Source organism: Neurospora hispaniola, assembly GCF_033458365.1.
Source record: "Neurospora hispaniola strain FGSC 10403 chromosome Unknown B0T23scaffold_9, whole genome shotgun sequence".
NCBI classification, from domain to species: Eukaryota; Fungi; Ascomycota; class Sordariomycetes; order Sordariales; family Sordariaceae; genus Neurospora; species Neurospora hispaniola.
Window position 1 is genome coordinate 990,223 of NW_026944414.1, and position 17,464 is coordinate 1,007,686.

The following is a 17,464-nucleotide window of genomic DNA, read 5'->3' on the forward strand; positions in this document are numbered from 1 at the left end:
GCGATAAGTGTGGAGGTAGGTGTTTGTGATTATGGTTGGCACATACTTTAGGTTAGGAAAACCGTATAGTTTCGTGAAAACCAGAACTCAGCTTCTATGGAATTTGGCAGGTTCAAGGAGCCTTAAAGTATGACTCCTTTTTTTTTTTTTTTTTTTTTTTTTTTTTTTTTTTTTTTTTTTTTTTTTTAAATTTAGGGCTCTTCCCAAGAGTAATATGAGATGGACAAAAAGGCCAGATGATAAACGTTCTTGACGAATGGAGGCCAAAGTTCGAGCTAGGGAGATGGATGAACTCTGTCATCATCACGATACTGTTGGTTGTTCATGAATGTTTCCAGGGAAATAGCAATGACACCAAGCGAGAATAGAGCCACCACACTGGAGCGGCAGAGCAGCAGACTTGTACCATGCACATCCATCAATCAATATCGTACATATATCGCCATCATCTACAATTCACTCAACCAAGCATCTTCTCCCTCGGCCCCGTCACCAGCTCAAACTCGCCCGGATCCAACTGCAACGAGTGCCTACCGCCCGTCATGCTCCTCAGCTGGCTATCGTACTTCATCATATCCTTCAGCGGCGCCTTGCCCACAATCTCCAGCATGCGCACCACGCTCTTCTTGGGGTCTCGCAAGCTCTGCACGCTCTCATACGGATCCGGCGGGACGTATACCCTGCTCAGATCGATACCTCCGCCCTCGCTGATAAACGCAGCGTCCGCCTCACTCTCCTCGGGCCTCCTCACCTCGAGCACCGCGCCGCCACGCGCCGAGACGAGGTCGTGCTGGATCGCGTGCGACGCTTCCTCGGGGCAGTGGATCGTCACGTTGGTGAAGGGCTCGAGGATGCCCATGGCCGAGTTGGCGTGCGCCTCCTTCAGACAGGCGCGCACGGCCTGGAGCGCCGCGTTGGTGATGTGCCCGCCCGTCGTCATGTTACCGAAAAAGTCGGTCTCGGGATCAAACGTGATGGTGACGTGGGTCTTGCGCACAGGACAGTTGCGGCGCGGGCCTCGCGAAAGCCCGGCGATGACGCCGTTGAGGAGCTGCTGGCGGACGAGCTCGGCGTCGAAGGGCAAGGAATCGTGGTCTTCGGTCCCTTCGGGAAGGGGAATCGCAATGTGGATGATGTTGCCGTCGCGCTCGACGCAGGACTCGAGAATGGATTCGTGGCGGTGGTGGTCCTCGACGGGGACCAAGGTCGCGGTGCAAGCGGCTTTGCCGTTCTCGCCGCGCATGGGGCGGTCGAAGACGGCGCGGTGCGGTGGAACGGGAGAGAGGAGGCATTCCGAGTACTCGACTTCGATGTCGCCCCAGATGGCGGTATCGCGGTCGATTTTGTAGTGTGTCAGGAGACGGTGTTGGGCGATCTCGAGGTGGAGTAGACCCATGCCGGAGAGGATCAGCTGGTCCGTCTTTTCGTCCTTGCTCCAGCGGATACTGGGGTCTTCGCGCGAGAGCTTGCTGAGGGCTTCTTCGATCTTCTCACTGGCGGTCTTGGTGTAGGGCTCGATGGAGATGAAGGCCACGGCGGGAGGAGTGTCGAGAGTCTTGATGTGGACGGCTCTGAACTGCTCGGGAGCCTTGAGGTTGTGGCTGCCGGGGAAGGTGAGCAGGGTGTCACCAGTGCGAGCTTGTTTCAAGCCGGTAAGAGCGCCAATCTGGCCGGTACTGAGGTGCTGGATGTCTTGGTAATCTTTGGCAGAGACGTGAAGAAGCGCTTGAGCTTTCTCAAAGGCATTCATGTTGCTGTTGTAGAGGTGATTGCTGCGGTTAAGAGCGCCGTGATAAACCCGAACGAAACTCATCATACCGCGACGGGGATCGTCAACGACTTTGAAGACGTGACCGATGGTTGTGATGGGTGACTGGTGGTTAGCCTGATGGCCATGGTTCTTCTTTTTCTTGTCTTGCAGAGTAAGGAGCTTGGATAGCGGCATTGCCTTCTTGCCTTGAATGACCTCCACTTCTGGTCTATCGAGAGGGCTGGGTAAGTAGTCAATGACACCATCAAGCAATGGCTGCACACCAATGTTCTTGAGAGAAGCGCCGGCAAAGATGGGGGAGAACTTTGCCTCTCCATCCATGATCAGTTTTCTAATGGCTTTCTTAATGGAGGAAGTAGGCACGTCCTTTTCGAGCTCGAGAAACTCCTCCATGACGGCATCATCGTATTCAGAGAGTGTCTCGATGAGACTAAGACGGGCTTTGTCCATCTCGGCACGAAGAGTTGGGTTCTCCTTGCCAATGGTCTCCTCACTCACAAGTGACATTTGGCCCGTGCTGGAGAACTTCATGCCGATGAGGTTGATGATGTCGATGACACCAACAAATTCATCCTTATTCCACCACGGAATTTGGCAAATCAAAGGATAAGTTCTGAGTCGTGAAGCCACCTCGAGGCATGATCTCTTGAAGGAGGCACCATCACGGTCGAGCTTGTTGACAAAGATCAGTCTCGGGATCTTTGATAGTTGGGCAGACTCCCAGACACGCTCGGTATGAGTTTCAACTCCCTTGACAGCGTCAAGGATGCAGACAGCACCGTCAAGAATCGGCAAGCAACGGTCGACCTCGTAGCGAAAGTCCTGATGGCCTGGCGTATCGATTAGGTTGATGCTCTTTGGTTGTTGGCCGGGAGCCAAACTTTGCTGTGGAGGCCAGAGAAAGGTAACGGCAGCGGACTGGATGGTGATGCCCCGCTCACGCTCCATAGGAAGGAAGTCGGTCATGGTGTTGCCATCCTGAACATCTGCAAGGGGTGTAAGTGACATGCTCACTCGGTCGACGAGCTGGCTAGCTTACTTCCAAGATGTCTAGACAAGCCACTGTAATAGAGCATTCGCTCAGTTGTTGTGGTTTTGCCCTGGGAATTGGGTTAGAACGCAGAGCTCTTCCTTCAAGAAGTAAAGGACTTACGGCATCGACATGGGCAATGATGCCAATGTTGCGGATTGCCTCGACCCTTGCATCGTGAGCAGGGTCGGCGTAGAACCTCTTGAAGTGAGGAAAACTGGTGGCAGCAAGAGGAGAAGTTGCCTTTACCACGGTGGGTAGGCTTAAAGGAAGAAAGGCGCGGTGCCCATGACGGCATCCACGAAGGGGGGCAGCTAAAAGCATGGCACTAGACTAATAACCCAGACCGAATGGGTTGGGTTTTTGGTGTAAAAGGGGAGATAAACATTGAAGAGAAGCGACCAATCCCGGTTGCAATCACACCTCACCAACACACGGAACAGGTACTTGTACGTTGAGGGAAAACAAAGGACCTGACCCGACAAGAACCCACCTGTTTCGAGCTTTCACAGTGAAACTATCTCTCTAGGATAGACTTTTTCATCACTCAACAAGAAAAACAGCTTGATTCAATAAGCCCAGGATGTCAGACGCTGATCAAAACAAGAGAGTGAGTGAGGGTTGGTGGTGGTGGTGGTGGTGGAGAGCTGCCCTCAGAAGCTTCAACGAGGTCGCTCACTGCCAGCTGTCAAAGCTTAAAGCTAGAGCTGTCAAGAGCTGCTCACCAGCTGCGGGCTAGAACCTCTCGCCGAACATGTGGATCCCAACAGAAACCCCACTTCCTTCTTGCTTGGTGCGGACGATGGAGACGATGGAGATGCCAATCATCCACTGAAGGAAGCCCAAACACCAGGAACAGCTTCTCGTTGACATTGTTGAGAGCATTCTCATTCGTCTTTTAGTGCTCAAGCGCAAAGCTGGCTAGACGATCCCTCGGATGAAATAAAACTTTACGAACTCGATTTCTCCAAGTCCAAGTCTTGTAGATATTTATTCGAGGCAAGACAGGAGACAGACAGACCTTGAACCAAGCCGGCCGCCAGTTCGCCCTCATCTTTGGCGCAGCCCTCCAGTGCCAGTGACAAAAGGGATTAGCCCCAGTCTTTCGTGCCTGTACACTACCATACACTACACTACTTGTGCCTACACTCAGCGGCCTCACCAAAAGCAACGTCATCCCGACCGCCCACGCCGTCGACCGTCCCCTCTCCTCTCCTGCCTCTTCCTCCTCTCGACCGACCACCTCTCCTTTCAGGACATCGTCTGTCCCGGCCGTGATTCCCCCGAGCCAAATCGAACAAGGTTAGACAGCGAGATACATCATGGACTATAGCGCATCGATAAACGACACCGAGCACGCTGCCGGCAGCTCTCCTTGGGGCAACTCCCCTAGCTCGTCGCCACGGCCAACCCGCTCGACCTTCGCCTCAACCATCATCCCCGATGACTATGTGCCCCCGACTCCGAATAATGGCCTCGATGACGAGGGTGGGTTTGGTGCTGGAGACAATGGATTCCGCCGACATGATAGCACCGACGCGCCCGAGGCTCAATCGGGCGCCCTATTCTCCGACCATGTTCCCTCAGGCCAACCCCAGCAGGAGGGCCAGGCCCATGACAGCCACGGCGAAGCCCACCCGCAGTCTCAGACAGAATCGCATCGAGAGCCGCAAACCGAGAACGGACAGCATCAGCAACCGCAAGAACAACAACATCATGCCCAGTACCCGCCCCATCAGCAGCAGCAGCAGCAACAGCAACAACAATATCAACAATATCAGCAGCAGCCGCCACCCCAGCAACAGCCATACTCACCACATCAGCAAGTACAGCAGCAATTCCGGAGACCGCAACCGCAGTTCAAGTTACAGGCTAAGATTACTGGACTTGAACGTACCGGCCGCAAGGATCCTATTCTGAGATTTGATGTTCACGTACTTATGACCTCTCTTGTGTGCCCACGGCCAATGCGCCTGCTAACTTGAGTGACAGACGAACCTACCCAGTTTCCGTACCACGCAGTACCGCGATGTTCGCCGTCTACACTCCGAGTTCATCAAGCTCGCTGAGCACCTCATATCCGCGAACCCCGAGGCCATTGTACCTGCTGTGCCGCCAGCGCTCACTTCTGCCGGTGCCGGAACCGACGAAGATGAGGCGCGCGTCAAGGCACTGATGCAGCGCTGGTTCAACTATGTCTGCAGCAACGAGGTCTTGATGAGGGATGACGAGATGGTCCTCTTTACCGAGAGTGATTTTGGCTACAGTCCTATGGTCAAGAAGAAGCAACCTGCGACTGGTGTGCGCCGCAAGATCCTGAAGCAGTTTGCTCCTCCACCCGATGATACCCCCGAGTTGCAGGAGGCGCGCCCTATTGTCAAGTTGTTCTACCTAGGTGCCATGGATGCTGGACACAAGGTCGATAAACTTGTCAAGACTCGTAGAGGTAGAGCTTCTTCCACCACCCTACCAAAAACACCTTTTCATGGCCGTTACTAACATTTGTTCCTTTTCCAGGTCTTGGGCTGGTCGAAGCCGACTACGGCATCAAGCTCTCAAACATGCACATCCAAGAGCCGCATCCCGGTCTCTCGAACGCCTACCGCAAGCTAGGCAAGGTCCTCCAGACCGTCGGTGATCTACACGCCGCCCAGGCGACCGCCGAGGCCACCACCATCGGCGATCCCTTCCAGTACCACTCCAGCGACGCCTTCATCGTCAAGGAAACCCTCACCAACCGGCAGATCCTCATGCGCGAGCTGCTCCAAGCCCAAGAGCTCACCCGTAGCAAGCTCCACGCCGCCGACCGACTCAAGTCCTCTTCCAACGTACGCCGCGAGCGCGTCGACGAGGCCATCGCCGCCCTTCGCGACGCCCAAGAGGCCGAATCGACCCTCCAGCACAAGACCACCCGCGTCACCCAGAACCTGGTGCACGAGCGACGCAAGTGGTTCGCCCGCACCGCCGCCGACATGCGCCTGTCCATCCGCGAGTACGTGCTCCGCCAGATCGAGGCCGAGCGCCGCACCCTGGCCCTGCTCGAGAGCGTCCGGCCCGACATCCGCGCCATCGACTCCAGCGGCGGCCTGTCCCGCCTCGGCCGCGAGTCGCACCCCACCGTCCGGCGCGCCAGCCTGGCGGCCAGTCAGGGCCCCAAGGGCGACGCGTGGAGCGGCGTCCCGCGCGCGAGACTCGGCGAGGCCGGCTCGGTCAGCGGCGCCAGGAGCATATCCGGTAGCTTCATGGCCGGTAGCGTGCTGGGCGTTGGCGCCGGCGGCGGGGTGGAAGGGGAGGAAGCTGGCGGCGAGGACGCCGAGAGGCCAGGCAGCGGCGGCGCGAGGGGTGCCGTGGGCGGCTTGGTGGGTCTGCCGGAGGAGGACGATGAGGATAGAGTGGATGCCAGGAACGCGGCAAGTCGGTTGGCCACGAGTACATTTTGAATCGCAACAGTCACCCCGGCGCGGACTGCTAGACTCAGTAGTAGTGGTAGGGACGTTTCGGGGGGACTGCTGGGATATCAACAAGAAAACAATGCTAGGAGTCGGAGCGGGAGTAGTAGTGCAGGTGCGAGCTTGAAGGGCGGGAAAGCTGCTGCGGTAGTCAGCGGGGGGGATGAGAATGTGCGGGCGAGGAGGAAGAGGACTGGGTCGGTGGGTTATCAGAGATTATTACTGGGGTCGGGGAGAGGATGAGGATGAGGATAACTACGATGATGAAGGTTATCAGTATTTTCTAATGCAATGCGGGTGTAAATTATATTGATGTCGGGTGATTGTCGAGTTTATTTTACAAGGGAAGAAGATGGAGACGGGGGGAGTATTTTACAGTTAGGACATGTAGTGAATGATGATGACGATGATGGTGATGAACGGCATGAGCTACACACACGTGAAGGGTGGGGTGAAGTGAAGTGAAAATATATGACTACCAAACGGCATGACAGTTCGGGTTCATATACTGTCCTATTAGACTATAATCTTTGACGGTCTACCTTCCAACAACAAGTATCATCATTTCTGTTTCATTTCTCTCATGTTGCGTCCTTCCGTCGCATGCTTCTTCATGTTTGTAGTCATTCCTTTGCTTTTCGAAAGCCTTGTCGTTTCTCCATTAAAGGCCTTCACTTTCCAACATCCATACCTCCTCTTCCTTTTTTTTTTTTTTTTTTTTTTTTTTTTTTTTTTTTTTTTTTTTTTTTTTTCTCTCCTCTCATTCCCATGTTTTCATGATGTATAAAAATTACTTGTTGGACAAAACAAACAAAGGCACTCACTCATGACAGTTGATTAGCTTATGGTATGGTTATGTTTCCATTATCCGAGTCTCTCAACGAAGTGCTAATAGCTGCTTTGATTTGATCTGAGCCGAGCGTTCGTTACCAGCCTCTTTCCCTAGTACACAGCTCCTGCTCATCTATTGTATTTGTTTTGTTGTCTCGTCGCCGTCGTCATGCATCATCATAAATAATACCCCATCCGGCAGCATCTACCTAAAGTATTATCCGCACCCGGTCCAGGTCGAAAATGAATCGAAATGGGTCAAACTCGCTCCCTCCTGCTTGCAAGTTCATCCCAGCTAGACTACCATAGTAATGACGCCCACGACTTTGCTTTCAAGACATCGTAGGGCAGGTCATGATATACTGTAGCTGTCAAATCTCCGGCACAAGCCATTCGTGTCAGATTCCCTTGCTACAATATCAAACGTAGCAACTGATCGGCATATCCCAGTTGCGGATGGATTACTTGATAAAGTTCAAAGTCTTCGTATTCAACAGCAGCATCCTAGCGCGAAAACCACTAGTGATCGAACCTAGCCAAATCACCAGCAGGACCTGAACCACCAGAACCAGAAGCAGAGCCCTCGCCAACTAAGCCGGCGTGCTCTCTCATCATGCTGCTGCCGCCGCCCGGGTATTGGTGGTGGGGATTAAACCGTTCTCCGCCGCCGTGTGAAGCCTGTTCGCGCCGCTTGCTATTCTTGGCCGTCTCGACCACGTGGAACTTCTTGCCCACTTCCTTCATGTCTTTGACGCTGCTCATCAGATCGGCAATCAGCTCGACGAGCTTGACGTCGTTGGTTTCCTTGAGTAGCTCCTTTTCTAACGCGCTGAGATCCGTGTCCCTCTCTCCTTGTCCTTGTCCTTGCCCTGAAGTCGAGTTGGACATGACTAGCTGGACGTTGGTCACCAGCGCTTGGATCTGGCGAAGAATTTTGTTCGAGGGAACTGTGTACTGGGGCTGGGCTGCGCCCTCTGTTTGCTGCTGCTGCTGCTGATGTTGGGAGGAGGCGTCTCCGCTGGAAAGGTAATCGGGGGGTAGGCGTTGGAGGTAGGAGATGACAGTGTCGAGTCGCTTCTTCATCATTTGCACGGCGTTGTACTTGGCTTGGAGAGCCGACATGTAATCTAATTCGGCCTTGGTGAGGTTGGCGTCTCGGTTGTTATTTGTTGCGGTTCCTTTGGCGGCGCTACTCGTTGTGGGTGCTTCTGCCGCAGCATCATCTGAGCTCACGGCGCGTCGTTTGCTGCCCTTGTTTGTGTCGACAACTTTCTTCATGAGAGGCTTGTCGGAGCCCTCGTCCTCGGCGGCTGTTGTATTGGTTGCGCTAGTGGTAACGTTGGCACTGCCACCTTCCCGCACGAATTCCAGGGCGATCATCTCGGCTTCACCCGTTTCTGTGGTGTAGGGAAGTTCCCGGAACTTGATGGATCTTGAGGGCTCGGCTGTGACATCCTTCATCTCTCTATCTTCGCCTTCTACTTCTGCAGTGCTGGCCTCGGTGCCATCGACAATCTCCAGGTTGCTCTCGTATATCGTCAAAGGTAGGGGATCGCCGGCCACGGGGTTCAGGATTTCGTGGATGTGAAAGCCAAGAAGCACGGCGGACTCGTTCTGTGAGTAAAAGTAGCTGTGTATTGGGAGATGGGCGTCGGTAGGACCGCTCTTGGGCACTAGGGTGTACCATCCGACAAAGTCGAGAGCACGGTCTTTGTGGACGGCTTTCACTGTAGAGGGAGAATCTGTGTGTCAGTGGTACTGCCTTGGAGCTGCGCACAAGTGTCGTTATAGGAGGGCAACTGACTTTGGTCCAGGCGAGCCGTAAACCACTCCGAATCAACCTTGTAGTTCTGGCCGGTGTGTTCGGTCTTGACCGAGAAGCTGTGTTCGATGGTGATCTGGCGGCCATTTTGCTGGCCGATGAGGGCACCTACGATGGCGCCCTTGTAGCCGCGTAGGTAGCTGCGTGTGATGTAGTCGGAAATCTCCAGGATGGGCAGCGGGTGTAGAGCTACTTGTAGACTGCTGTCTGACTTTTGGGTCGACATCAACGGGTTGACCGTAGCGGCGGCCATGGTTTCGGTCTTTTGGTCGTGAACTCGTTGCGACCCCCGGTTGTGTTGTTTGTGGTAATAGGTGATAGTTGATGGTTGACGGCGGGGTAAATGAGAAAGAGAGAGATCGGCTAATTGCTAAATGGCTGTCGTCAACCTGTAGTGGAAGTTGTATAAGCGTCGGTGGAAGTCGCCGTTATTCTCGCTCGCTATCGGGATGTTCGTCAATGAGGTGTGTTCTTCAGAAGATGTTGTTTTAATGTAGAAACATCCCGGTAGAGGTGTAGGTCATCGCTGTCGAGTCCCCGCCATGGATGAACCGAACCGTCTGAGCTGCGGGAGCCTGGGTCGTACAGTGTGTCAACCAACTTGAAGTACTACAGTGGGTATTTGTCGTCATTCAAAACACTGTGCTGGGCTGAAAGCTTGGGCCCGTGCACCCCTGGCTTTAGACCTCCATTGTTTACTATCTGTCCATGGCAACAACCTAAAGACTTCACTTGTAACAACGTCGAACATGGCTTCCTTAGAGGTAGTGAAGCTGAGAAAAGTCACAAATAATTTCTGTTCCTGAAACACAGGTTCATCCCATGGATTTGTCAGGTTTCTCTTCAACACATGGCGCATCAAACAAATCGAGGCAAGCAAAGACAACTGGGAACTGGCGATCGGGTCGAATGGGATTCAAGTTCATTGAATATGCTTGAAATGTTTATTTCGTTTCTAATTCCTAACGCATAGCGGACAAAAAGCTGCCAATTAACAAGACAAGACATTAAACATTTCAAACATGCAAGTGTCCAAGCACTATCCTAACAAGGTAGGGAAGGAGAACAAGCCAGAGAAGATTGCTTACAGAGAACCTACTATCTGCCCACTCAAAAATAGAAGGATACAAGCAAAAAAAGGCATCGATCGCATTGCGCCCAAAGAAACACCTCAACACCCAAACTTTCGCGCCGCAAGTACCTTAGTACGTATCTCCTGGGGTAGATTCCCGAACCAGACAGCACAGAGTTTAAACATTACAATACTGTGTACGTACAGCGTACAGAGAACGTAAACACCATGTGTCTTTTTCTTGTTAGTAAGAAAGCACATCCCTCTACTCCCTACTCTCTTTCACACATCGACTCAGTTCCTCTCTGGCGTCTCCACAGCCTCCTCCTTCTCTTCCTGCTTCTGTCCAGCAAAGATCACACTAGGCAATGAAGCAGGCGTAGACGGCGCCGGAGACTGCTGCAATTGCTCCGTCTTCTGAGGTGAAAAGGGAATGGCTGAGGTGGCAGTAAACACGGGCACGTCCTTTCTGTTCATAGCATGTCCGGGACTAGTTGGTGTCTGTGCTGGTACCGAGGCATGATGCTTGCCAGCAGGAGGCTGGTACTGTATGAAGTTTTCCAAGGGAGTGGAAGACTGTTGAAGAGGCCTCAAAGGCAGAGGGAATGAAGTACGACTAGGCATGGGCGTGGATGCAAGAGCGGGTATTTCGAAATCTTCCATGTCGATGTCACCATCCCCGTCTTGGAGGTGATGGTGCCCAAAAAGCTCCGGATACTTGTCCGTGGCGTCCATGTCTTCGGAGGAGGAAAATGAGTTCCGGCCTTGTGAGTTGGGAGTGTAGAACTGCGTGGATGGCGCGGGAGAGGTGGTGTTGCTTTCGGTGGGAGATTGGACTGTGGCAACCGGTGTCTGCGTAGGCTGTTGTTGACGAGGTTTGTTTTCCTGTAGGTTGGATGTAACGACAGAAATCGCACCGGCGTTTTCTTTCGTAGCACGCTCCCGCTCGCGAGCCTCTTTCTGGGCTTGTGTGATAAGAGTAATCTTAACCTTCTTCATCCCGCCGGTCGCTGTATCTACGCCGTCGCCATTGCTACCAGTTGATGGCTGATCGTTAAGGGAAGCCGAAGCTGGTGATACTATGGATGCATTGGAGCTCCTTGCTGATTCGATGGTCGAAGTTGAAATCTTCCTCTGTGTCCTCGGTGCTTGCAGAGCATCCTTGTTCTTTGCTGGCCCCCGCGTTTTATTGACCACAAGAGGGTTCCCCTGCGGTCTGACACTCATTGAAGACTCGGGCCTGATGCTCATGGATGTTTCCGGTCTTCCATCATCTTCCGCATTTGTGGCTGAGTATCTGTGGTTTGGAGGAGACGAGTCAAGGCTGTCTGGGACGATGGTCGAAGCAGCACTAAGGCGTCGACTACGTGTAGCACGAGCGCCTCCTCGGGGCACACCAGTCTTTCCTGCGGACACAGCGTTCACTCGGTCTTCGTCTGTGTCCTCCTCCTTGATAGGCACTGCTTGCTTGGCTTTACGCTCCCTTAAGGCCATCCTTGTAGAGGGCCGATCCGATGAGTTTGCAGTGCCAGCATCGGACGCCGAAGTATTCGCCTGGGCTAACTGGCGCTCCCGGCGAGCCTTGGTGGCCTCAGCATTAAGATCTGTGTGAGTACAGCTGTCCGTTTGGCGGTCGCGCGGAATAAGAAGCTTGCTCAGTTCGCAAGCAGCAATAGCCCACGGAACCTCTGGAGCAGGAGGCATCGGTATTCTCGACGGCATTGGTGACATCGGCCTGTTGGCTGCCATGAGTGCGTGCTGATGGAGTCCGGACATACTTCTCCGTGGCGCTACAGACCGTGCCGTAGAGGCCTGTGTAGGTGAACAGTAGGTAGGAGTCGCAACGTTCCGAGGGGGCTTTGGTGGTTCGGGTGGGGGAGTCAACAGTGTAGTTTCCAGATGTTCAAGCGCGGCAGCAGACCACCACGAAGGGTTGTACTGATCATGAGCTTTGCCATTTCCAGTAGAACCAGCTCCAGCAAGGCCGCAAACGTGACTCATGATGCCAGAGCAAAGCGCCCGATCACTATATCCTCCCTCCAGTACGCTGATGATTCGGCCCTCTACAGCCGTGTCCACTTCTGCTGCAATACGTACTACATCTCGGGTTAATCGAGCATAGAACTCTGTGGGGACGTTGACTTCGTGTCTCTGCATTCCAGCGCCCTCCCATTCGCTGGCATCGAAACCAGCAGAAAGGAAGATGGCTGCCTTTGCGTTTTGGCCTGCTGCTCGCAAGCGCTCCGCCTGTGTGACAAGGTAGCTGCGCGCCTTCTCAAGCAAGACGGTGTACTTGGACTCGTAGAGTGCCCAGAAATCCTCTTCTGTCTCCCAGGGCTGTAGGTGCACATTCCACACATTCTGTCCATGAGCATTGTCGATGCATACACTCGCGTTCATAACTTTTTCGTCGTCGCCGGTCTCGCAAGGATACGAGTTGATATCGTGAAGACTGAAGTACCCGATCGAGGTCTTCTTCCACATCGCTGCGTTCTTTGCAGCCTTTACGCCTCTTGAGTTGTGCTGCCAAGCAATTTGCTGGGAGCCATCGCCGTGGTGGAGGTCAAAGTCGATGATGGCGGCATGGGTCAAGCCATGGCTCAGAATTGCGTGCATGATGCCCACATGAACGTTGTTAACCCAACAAAAGCCCGAGGGATACGAGGCGGAGCAGTGGTGGCCAGGCGGGCGAATAGCTACAAAAGCCCTTTTTGGACCCTCAGGCTTAAACACCGCATCGACGGCCTCACAGACACCGCCGAGAGCTCCTTCCATAGCATCTAGTGATTCTGCACAGAGATAGAGGTCACCTTCATGGAACTTTGGGGGCTCTTCCGCATTAGGTCCACGATCCATATCCGGGCGTTGAAGTTCTTTGCCATTCGTCGCCAGCTTCGCTTCAGCGGTATCGCACATGATCTTGAGTTCCTCCATCCATTTCGTGCCATGTACGTTGGTTACTGTCGGAGATGTGATGGCCAGTCGTCGAGTCGTTTTTTGTATGAGAAAAGGTACCGAAGGGAGGTTCCTGGGATGCTGATCCGGATGAATCGGGAACGAACCGTCTTGGTGGCGCTCGCCCAGACGTACATAGGCGGCCGACACTCCCAAGACGCTGGCCTTAATCCTCTCGGGTCGTTCGACGATGGTGCTCAAGCTTGCCTTGGATGTCCGGGGTCGAGAATAGCGATGTCCATAGCATGCATCGTTCAGAATAACAATGGTCTCGGCCGACAACTTGGGATCATGTCCGTGATGAATCTCAAGTTCGGCCTTGAAGTGGTCACTCGCGATGGATTGCGGAGTGGGCGGCACTTTGAACTCGGACGTATCAGGGGACATGTCGTTTAATGGTGACTTCTTGGCGGCGGACGGTGTGAGGTTGACTGAACTGGATCGACGAAGTCCATGGCCGTTGCTGTTGTGGGCGACCTGGATCGAGTTCATGGAGGCTTTGCGGCGAAGTGCAGGAGTTTGAGAGCGAGACGGTGGCCGGCCGTATGATACGTTCCGCATGGCGCTACCGGGGCGGGAGGGCGTCCCGTTTGGCGATCCAGCAGTCGAAGTAGCGAACTGAGGGCGAAGGGGACTGATTGCAGGTGGCGGGTGGTTGGCAGACCGAGGACTCTTCCTAGGCGACGGAGACTGTGAAGTGACGGAGGACGGGGACGCGAGAGAGATGGAGAGGTGATTCAAGGACTGAGTTAAGTCCCCTTCGGCATTGTTCTTATCCAGTTGCCCTTTGCTCGCCGTCCGTGACAGCCGTCTTTGTTGCAGATTTGACGCTGAGGTTGGAGTTGTATGTACATCTGATGCAGCACCTGCTGGCACACCGGAAACTCTCCTGGGATTAGTGGCGGAAGACCGGGAGGATGCCACGGACGCGGAGGATGATGGCCTGTTGTGGAACGCGGCGGAGGAGGACGAAGGCATTGTCACTGTGGTCACGGTACCGGCGTTTATCAGGAGGGGTCGGCTGGTGGAGGAAGGAGTTCGGATGAAAGCTGCTTCCTGCGATGCACAAGGACGGCCCTGCCTCAAGTAAGGAACCTGAAGTCCGGATACTGTGCCTCCGTCGTGAGAATGGGATCAATCAGCAACCGACACAAAGGGGCAAACGGAACTAAAGAGTTGTGAACTGGGGGTCACAGTGATGGAACGCCAAGGCAGAACTCAGTAAACAAAAACAGGAGGGTTCCAACGAGAGAAAGGGGTTTATCGATTTGTGGCTATCGCAGAATGATGTTGAGAATGGCAGAAGAAAAAAGAAAAGGAGATAAAGAGAGATACAAGACAGCAATCCAATGCGACGACAATCCGCAGCAAAGACGGCTCAGAGACACGCTCATCTCAGATCATTTGTCCCGGAAGAGATGGAGGGAGTCATCGGGACGCCGGGGACCTTTGGTGGTCCAGAGCTTCGGGTTCTCGAGAGATGAACTGGGGCGAGCGTAATCTCCCATCTCATCTCGGCCTTTGGGGTCCTGGTTCCCTGAGTGATGAGCCTCGCTCGCCTCGCTTCTCCTTGTTGGTCTGGGCGTCGGGCAAGTTGGGGGAGTAGTGTAAGTGGCGCGTCACGCGCGTTGGACGTCATAAGGGACTCGGAGCTGAAGGGTGTCAATTCCCTTTAAGCGGGATGATAAAGTGCTTGCAGCCTCAAGCAGCTCCGCTCCGTCCTGAGCTTAGAGATGAGAGATAGCTCCCGCTCTCTTGCTCTAACAGCACGTGATGAGTAGATAAGATAAGAGCAGTAAACTCACTCCGTCACTGTTGATGATGCCTGCCCGGTGCCCAACTGAGCCATCACTGCAGTGCACGTGCCACTCCCGCCCTCCCAGAGTGGACTGACTGCAGCTCACTGTGCCCGGCCCCTGCTTGGCGCTTTTGCACAATTCAGTTCCATATGCCGCTTGCCGCGCGCTTGTTGTTCAAGTGTGGATGCCCTCATGCTTTCTTTTGAACTTGGTGCAACACCAGACCTCATTCCTCCCATGATATTTGTTTCTCTTCTGGGTCAGAAACGATGGTCCATCCGTTCGCAGTTTGTTTCCTCACATGGTCTGTCCCTTCGCAATCCATTCCGAAACGGGCCGGGCCGTTCAACAAAAGACAGCATCACCATCCGAAAACTTGAGCAGTCAACAACACAATGAATGGAGCCCCGGCAGCATGCAGAATCCATTCATCCTTGTTTGCCGTCAATTGGCCTGCATTTGCTGACTGACGATGGGAGATGACAGCCGAAAGGCCTTCAGCCTCGTCCAGATAACTCAAGCGAGCACACTTGGCTTTACATTGGTTGTGGATTATTATATACAAATGTATCAGCTCGGTTACTTTACACTTGTACAGTTGGCTTTTTGTCCCCTGTTTAGGCCAAGTCGGCCGGTCATCCGAACACTCAACAGCCAACACGAGTGTGACGGTCTAGGTGATTCAGCCCCAGTTCCGTCCGCTGTGGTGCATACGAGCTGCCACTTGGGCAACATTGCATGACAGCCAAACAACATGTCAGCCAGGGCCTTCTTCCCCTTTTAGAGACCTTTGCGAGCTCACAACTGAAGTGTCTCATAGGTACACTTCGACAATTGAAACCACAGACAAATTGCGGACTATGTGTGTAATAGTGCTCGAGTGATGGCAAGAGTTGTCTTCATTTACGCAGTCACAACTCTCTACAGAAATGTGTCTCAGAGCTGGTTATTTTCTTTTTTCTTCCCCATGGGAGCATGGATCAGCTTTCTCTTTACACTAGTCAACCCGGATCTCCAAGGGAAAAAAAGTCTCACTTCATCGACCCAGCCCCAGGTCTTATTTGTTCTGGATCCCTGCCTAACGGCTTCACACTTCCGCATTAGCTTAGCGCCACATCAATAGTCTAGCCATCTCTGGCCGATCTCAGGGTCCTGGATCCCGACTTAGCATGGCTCAGTCGGCATGTTGGTCTGATACCTCAAAGTGATTCAGCCCTGTCGTTACATTCAGCGTACGCAGTAAGCGCTAGAGGAATGATATCCAAAGTTATATCACCGCCATGGCCCCGTCGTCTTTCTTCTCTGTTGTGTCTTTGCGGTTCCTGTCGTGTTATCCCAGAATCATTCCGCGGTGACACTACCTCAAGCCAAAAGAAACGATCCTGAACAATGGCTCTCAAGTACCTTTCGCCTCTCATCCTGGCCGGTAGTGCCACGGCCACGGCCGGCTTCCAGTTCCACGGCCATCTCAACGCACTTGCGGCGAACAACGCGGTCAACGCGGCCGCGACGACGGATGCCGGGTACCAAGCCTGTACCTCCGTCAGCTCCGTGGTACTGTCCTGTTCCGCTGCCGGATCCCTCGCCGACAACATCCCCGAGGCGTCCCAGGCGGCATGTGTCTGCTGCCAGGGTCAGTCAGAACTGGACCCGCAGTACTCGAGCTGTGCCGCTTACATCAACACTGCGCTCCAAAACCCATCCTTGGGTTCGGGTATGAAATCTTTCTCTCCTTGTTCTCACAAACTAGGTACCCTATACTAACATCTTGTGCTCAGTGTACGGCGCCGTCTACACCTTCTGCGCCGAATACTCATGCGGAGCCGCAGCCGCACCATCAACAACAACAACGCAGCCGCCCACCACCGTCGCCTTCATCACCACCAGCCGTGCCACCATCACATCCGCGGCCTCGGTGCCCGCAGCTTGCGCTTCCGTGGTCTCCATCGCCAGCCGCTGCGCTAACGGCAACGGCGAGGACGAGATCCTCTCTTGCCTATGCCACGACACGTCCGGCAAGACCAACACTCAAGTGGAGGAGTGGGCTAGCAGCTGTCTGCCCTGGGCACAGTCGAACTCCCTCCAGCAAGATGTTACTGGTACGTAACCTAATCTTCCAACCAATGTTGTAAACCACCCACATATACCTACCCTATTGCGATCACTAACACACTTTTTTTTTCTCTCATGGTGTAGTGATCCAGGCACTCGAATCCGTCTGCACCGCTGGAGCCGGCGCCGTCTCCTCTCTCTCCGCCCAAGCCTCCACGAGCACTAGCGACGACGATGGCGGCTTTACCGTGACTACTAGCCGCCCTGCCGTTGGGCTGCCTACCGCCGGCGGCACTGTTGCCAGCGATCCAGTTGCGTCGACTGCCACGCAGACGAGGGTTGTGGAGACGGAGGCGCCGGCTGTCACATCGAGCACGTCGAGTGCGGCGGGAGTTATGGTTCAGCAGCCGCTGGGAGGAGTGGCTGCCTGGGTTGTTAATGGATTGGTTGCGGTTGCTGGGTGGTTTGTTGTGCTTTGAGAAGGGGGTCGTTGGTTTGGTTGGGTGAGTGGTTAAAGGGGTTCAAGATGCGCTAAAAAAAAAAAAAAAAAAAAAAAAAGCGCCATGTGAATAATGATAATGAGGTTTTGGAATGGTTGGATGGAGTGGGTGGCCATATGCTGGTTGGAATGAATAACCTTTTTTGATGGACTTCTTTTCACAGTGCCCGGCGTTGGAGTCAGG

At 53.8% G+C, this 17,464-nt stretch overlaps 5 protein-coding genes across 5 annotated transcripts; 2 read left to right on the forward strand and 3 right to left on the reverse strand.

The window, feature by feature from the left end:
- Positions 1 to 169: 169 nt before the first annotated feature.
- B0T23DRAFT_366497 (P-loop containing nucleoside triphosphate hydrolase protein) lies at positions 170 to 3,422 on the reverse strand. Its single transcript, XM_062836398.1, has 3 exons — positions 2,925 to 3,422; positions 2,811 to 2,871; positions 170 to 2,757 (listed from the first exon to the last, which is right to left on the reverse strand). The coding sequence occupies exons 1-3, from the start codon at positions 3,123 to 3,125 to the stop codon at positions 461 to 463; spliced, it is 2,559 nt and encodes an 852-aa protein (XP_062688770.1). The 5' UTR covers positions 3,126 to 3,422; the 3' UTR covers positions 170 to 460.
- Positions 3,423 to 3,913: 491 nt separating this feature from the next.
- Positions 3,914 to 6,537, forward strand: B0T23DRAFT_243767 (vacuolar protein sorting-associated protein Vps17). The gene is made up of 3 exons (XM_062834074.1): positions 3,914 to 4,735; positions 4,794 to 5,247; positions 5,319 to 6,537. Exons 1-3 carry the CDS (start codon positions 4,124 to 4,126, stop codon positions 6,239 to 6,241), a joined length of 1,989 nt encoding a protein of 662 aa, XP_062688771.1. The 5' UTR covers positions 3,914 to 4,123; the 3' UTR covers positions 6,242 to 6,537.
- A 1,063-nt stretch (positions 6,538 to 7,600) lies between these two features.
- B0T23DRAFT_408075 (uncharacterized protein) lies at positions 7,601 to 9,156 on the reverse strand (the record flags this gene model as incomplete). Its single annotated transcript, XM_062839263.1, has 2 exons — positions 7,601 to 8,808; positions 8,886 to 9,156. 2 exons carry the CDS (start codon positions 9,154 to 9,156, stop codon positions 7,601 to 7,603), a joined length of 1,479 nt encoding a protein of 492 aa, XP_062688772.1.
- A 670-nt stretch (positions 9,157 to 9,826) lies between these two features.
- On the reverse strand, positions 9,827 to 13,908 carry B0T23DRAFT_346431 (uncharacterized protein; the record flags this gene model as incomplete). The annotated part of the gene is made up of 3 exons (XM_062835970.1): positions 9,827 to 11,717; positions 11,754 to 13,741; positions 13,859 to 13,908. The coding sequence occupies 3 exons, from the start codon at positions 13,906 to 13,908 to the stop codon at positions 10,270 to 10,272; spliced, it is 3,486 nt and encodes a 1,161-aa protein (XP_062688773.1). The 3' UTR covers positions 9,827 to 10,269.
- Positions 13,909 to 15,985: 2,077 nt separating this feature from the next.
- B0T23DRAFT_243806 (uncharacterized protein) lies at positions 15,986 to 17,451 on the forward strand. Its single transcript, XM_062834076.1, has 3 exons — positions 15,986 to 16,443; positions 16,508 to 16,828; positions 16,926 to 17,451. The coding sequence occupies exons 1-3, from the start codon at positions 16,119 to 16,121 to the stop codon at positions 17,258 to 17,260; spliced, it is 981 nt and encodes a 326-aa protein (XP_062688774.1). The 5' UTR covers positions 15,986 to 16,118; the 3' UTR covers positions 17,261 to 17,451.
- Positions 17,452 to 17,464: the final 13 nt, after the last annotated feature.

Excerpts from the sequence above, each read along its gene's own strand:
- B0T23DRAFT_243806 (XM_062834076.1), top strand. The coding sequence starts at position 16,119 with ATGGCTCTCAAGTACCTTTCGCCTCTCATCCTGGCCGGTAGTGCCACG. Across the intron at positions 16,444-16,507 it reads AAACCCATCCTTGGGTTCGG|TGTACGGCGCCGTCTACACC; the intron begins GTATGAAATCTT and ends TCTTGTGCTCAG. Across the intron at positions 16,829-16,925 it reads CCTCCAGCAAGATGTTACTG|TGATCCAGGCACTCGAATCC; the intron begins GTACGTAACCTA and ends CTCATGGTGTAG.
- B0T23DRAFT_243767 (XM_062834074.1), top strand. The coding sequence starts at position 4,124 with ATGGACTATAGCGCATCGATAAACGACACCGAGCACGCTGCCGGCAGC. Across the intron at positions 4,736-4,793 it reads TTCTGAGATTTGATGTTCAC|ACGAACCTACCCAGTTTCCG; the intron begins GTACTTATGACC and ends CTTGAGTGACAG. Across the intron at positions 5,248-5,318 it reads ACTTGTCAAGACTCGTAGAG|GTCTTGGGCTGGTCGAAGCC; the intron begins GTAGAGCTTCTT and ends TTCCTTTTCCAG.
- B0T23DRAFT_366497 (XM_062836398.1), bottom strand. The coding sequence starts at position 3,125 with ATGCTTTTAGCTGCCCCCCTTCGTGGATGCCGTCATGGGCACCGCGCC. Across the intron at positions 2,872-2,924 it reads TCATTGCCCATGTCGATGCC|GGCAAAACCACAACAACTGA; the intron begins GTAAGTCCTTTA and ends CCCAATTCCCAG. Across the intron at positions 2,758-2,810 it reads CTTGTCTAGACATCTTGGAA|ATGTTCAGGATGGCAACACC; the intron begins GTAAGCTAGCCA and ends CACCCCTTGCAG.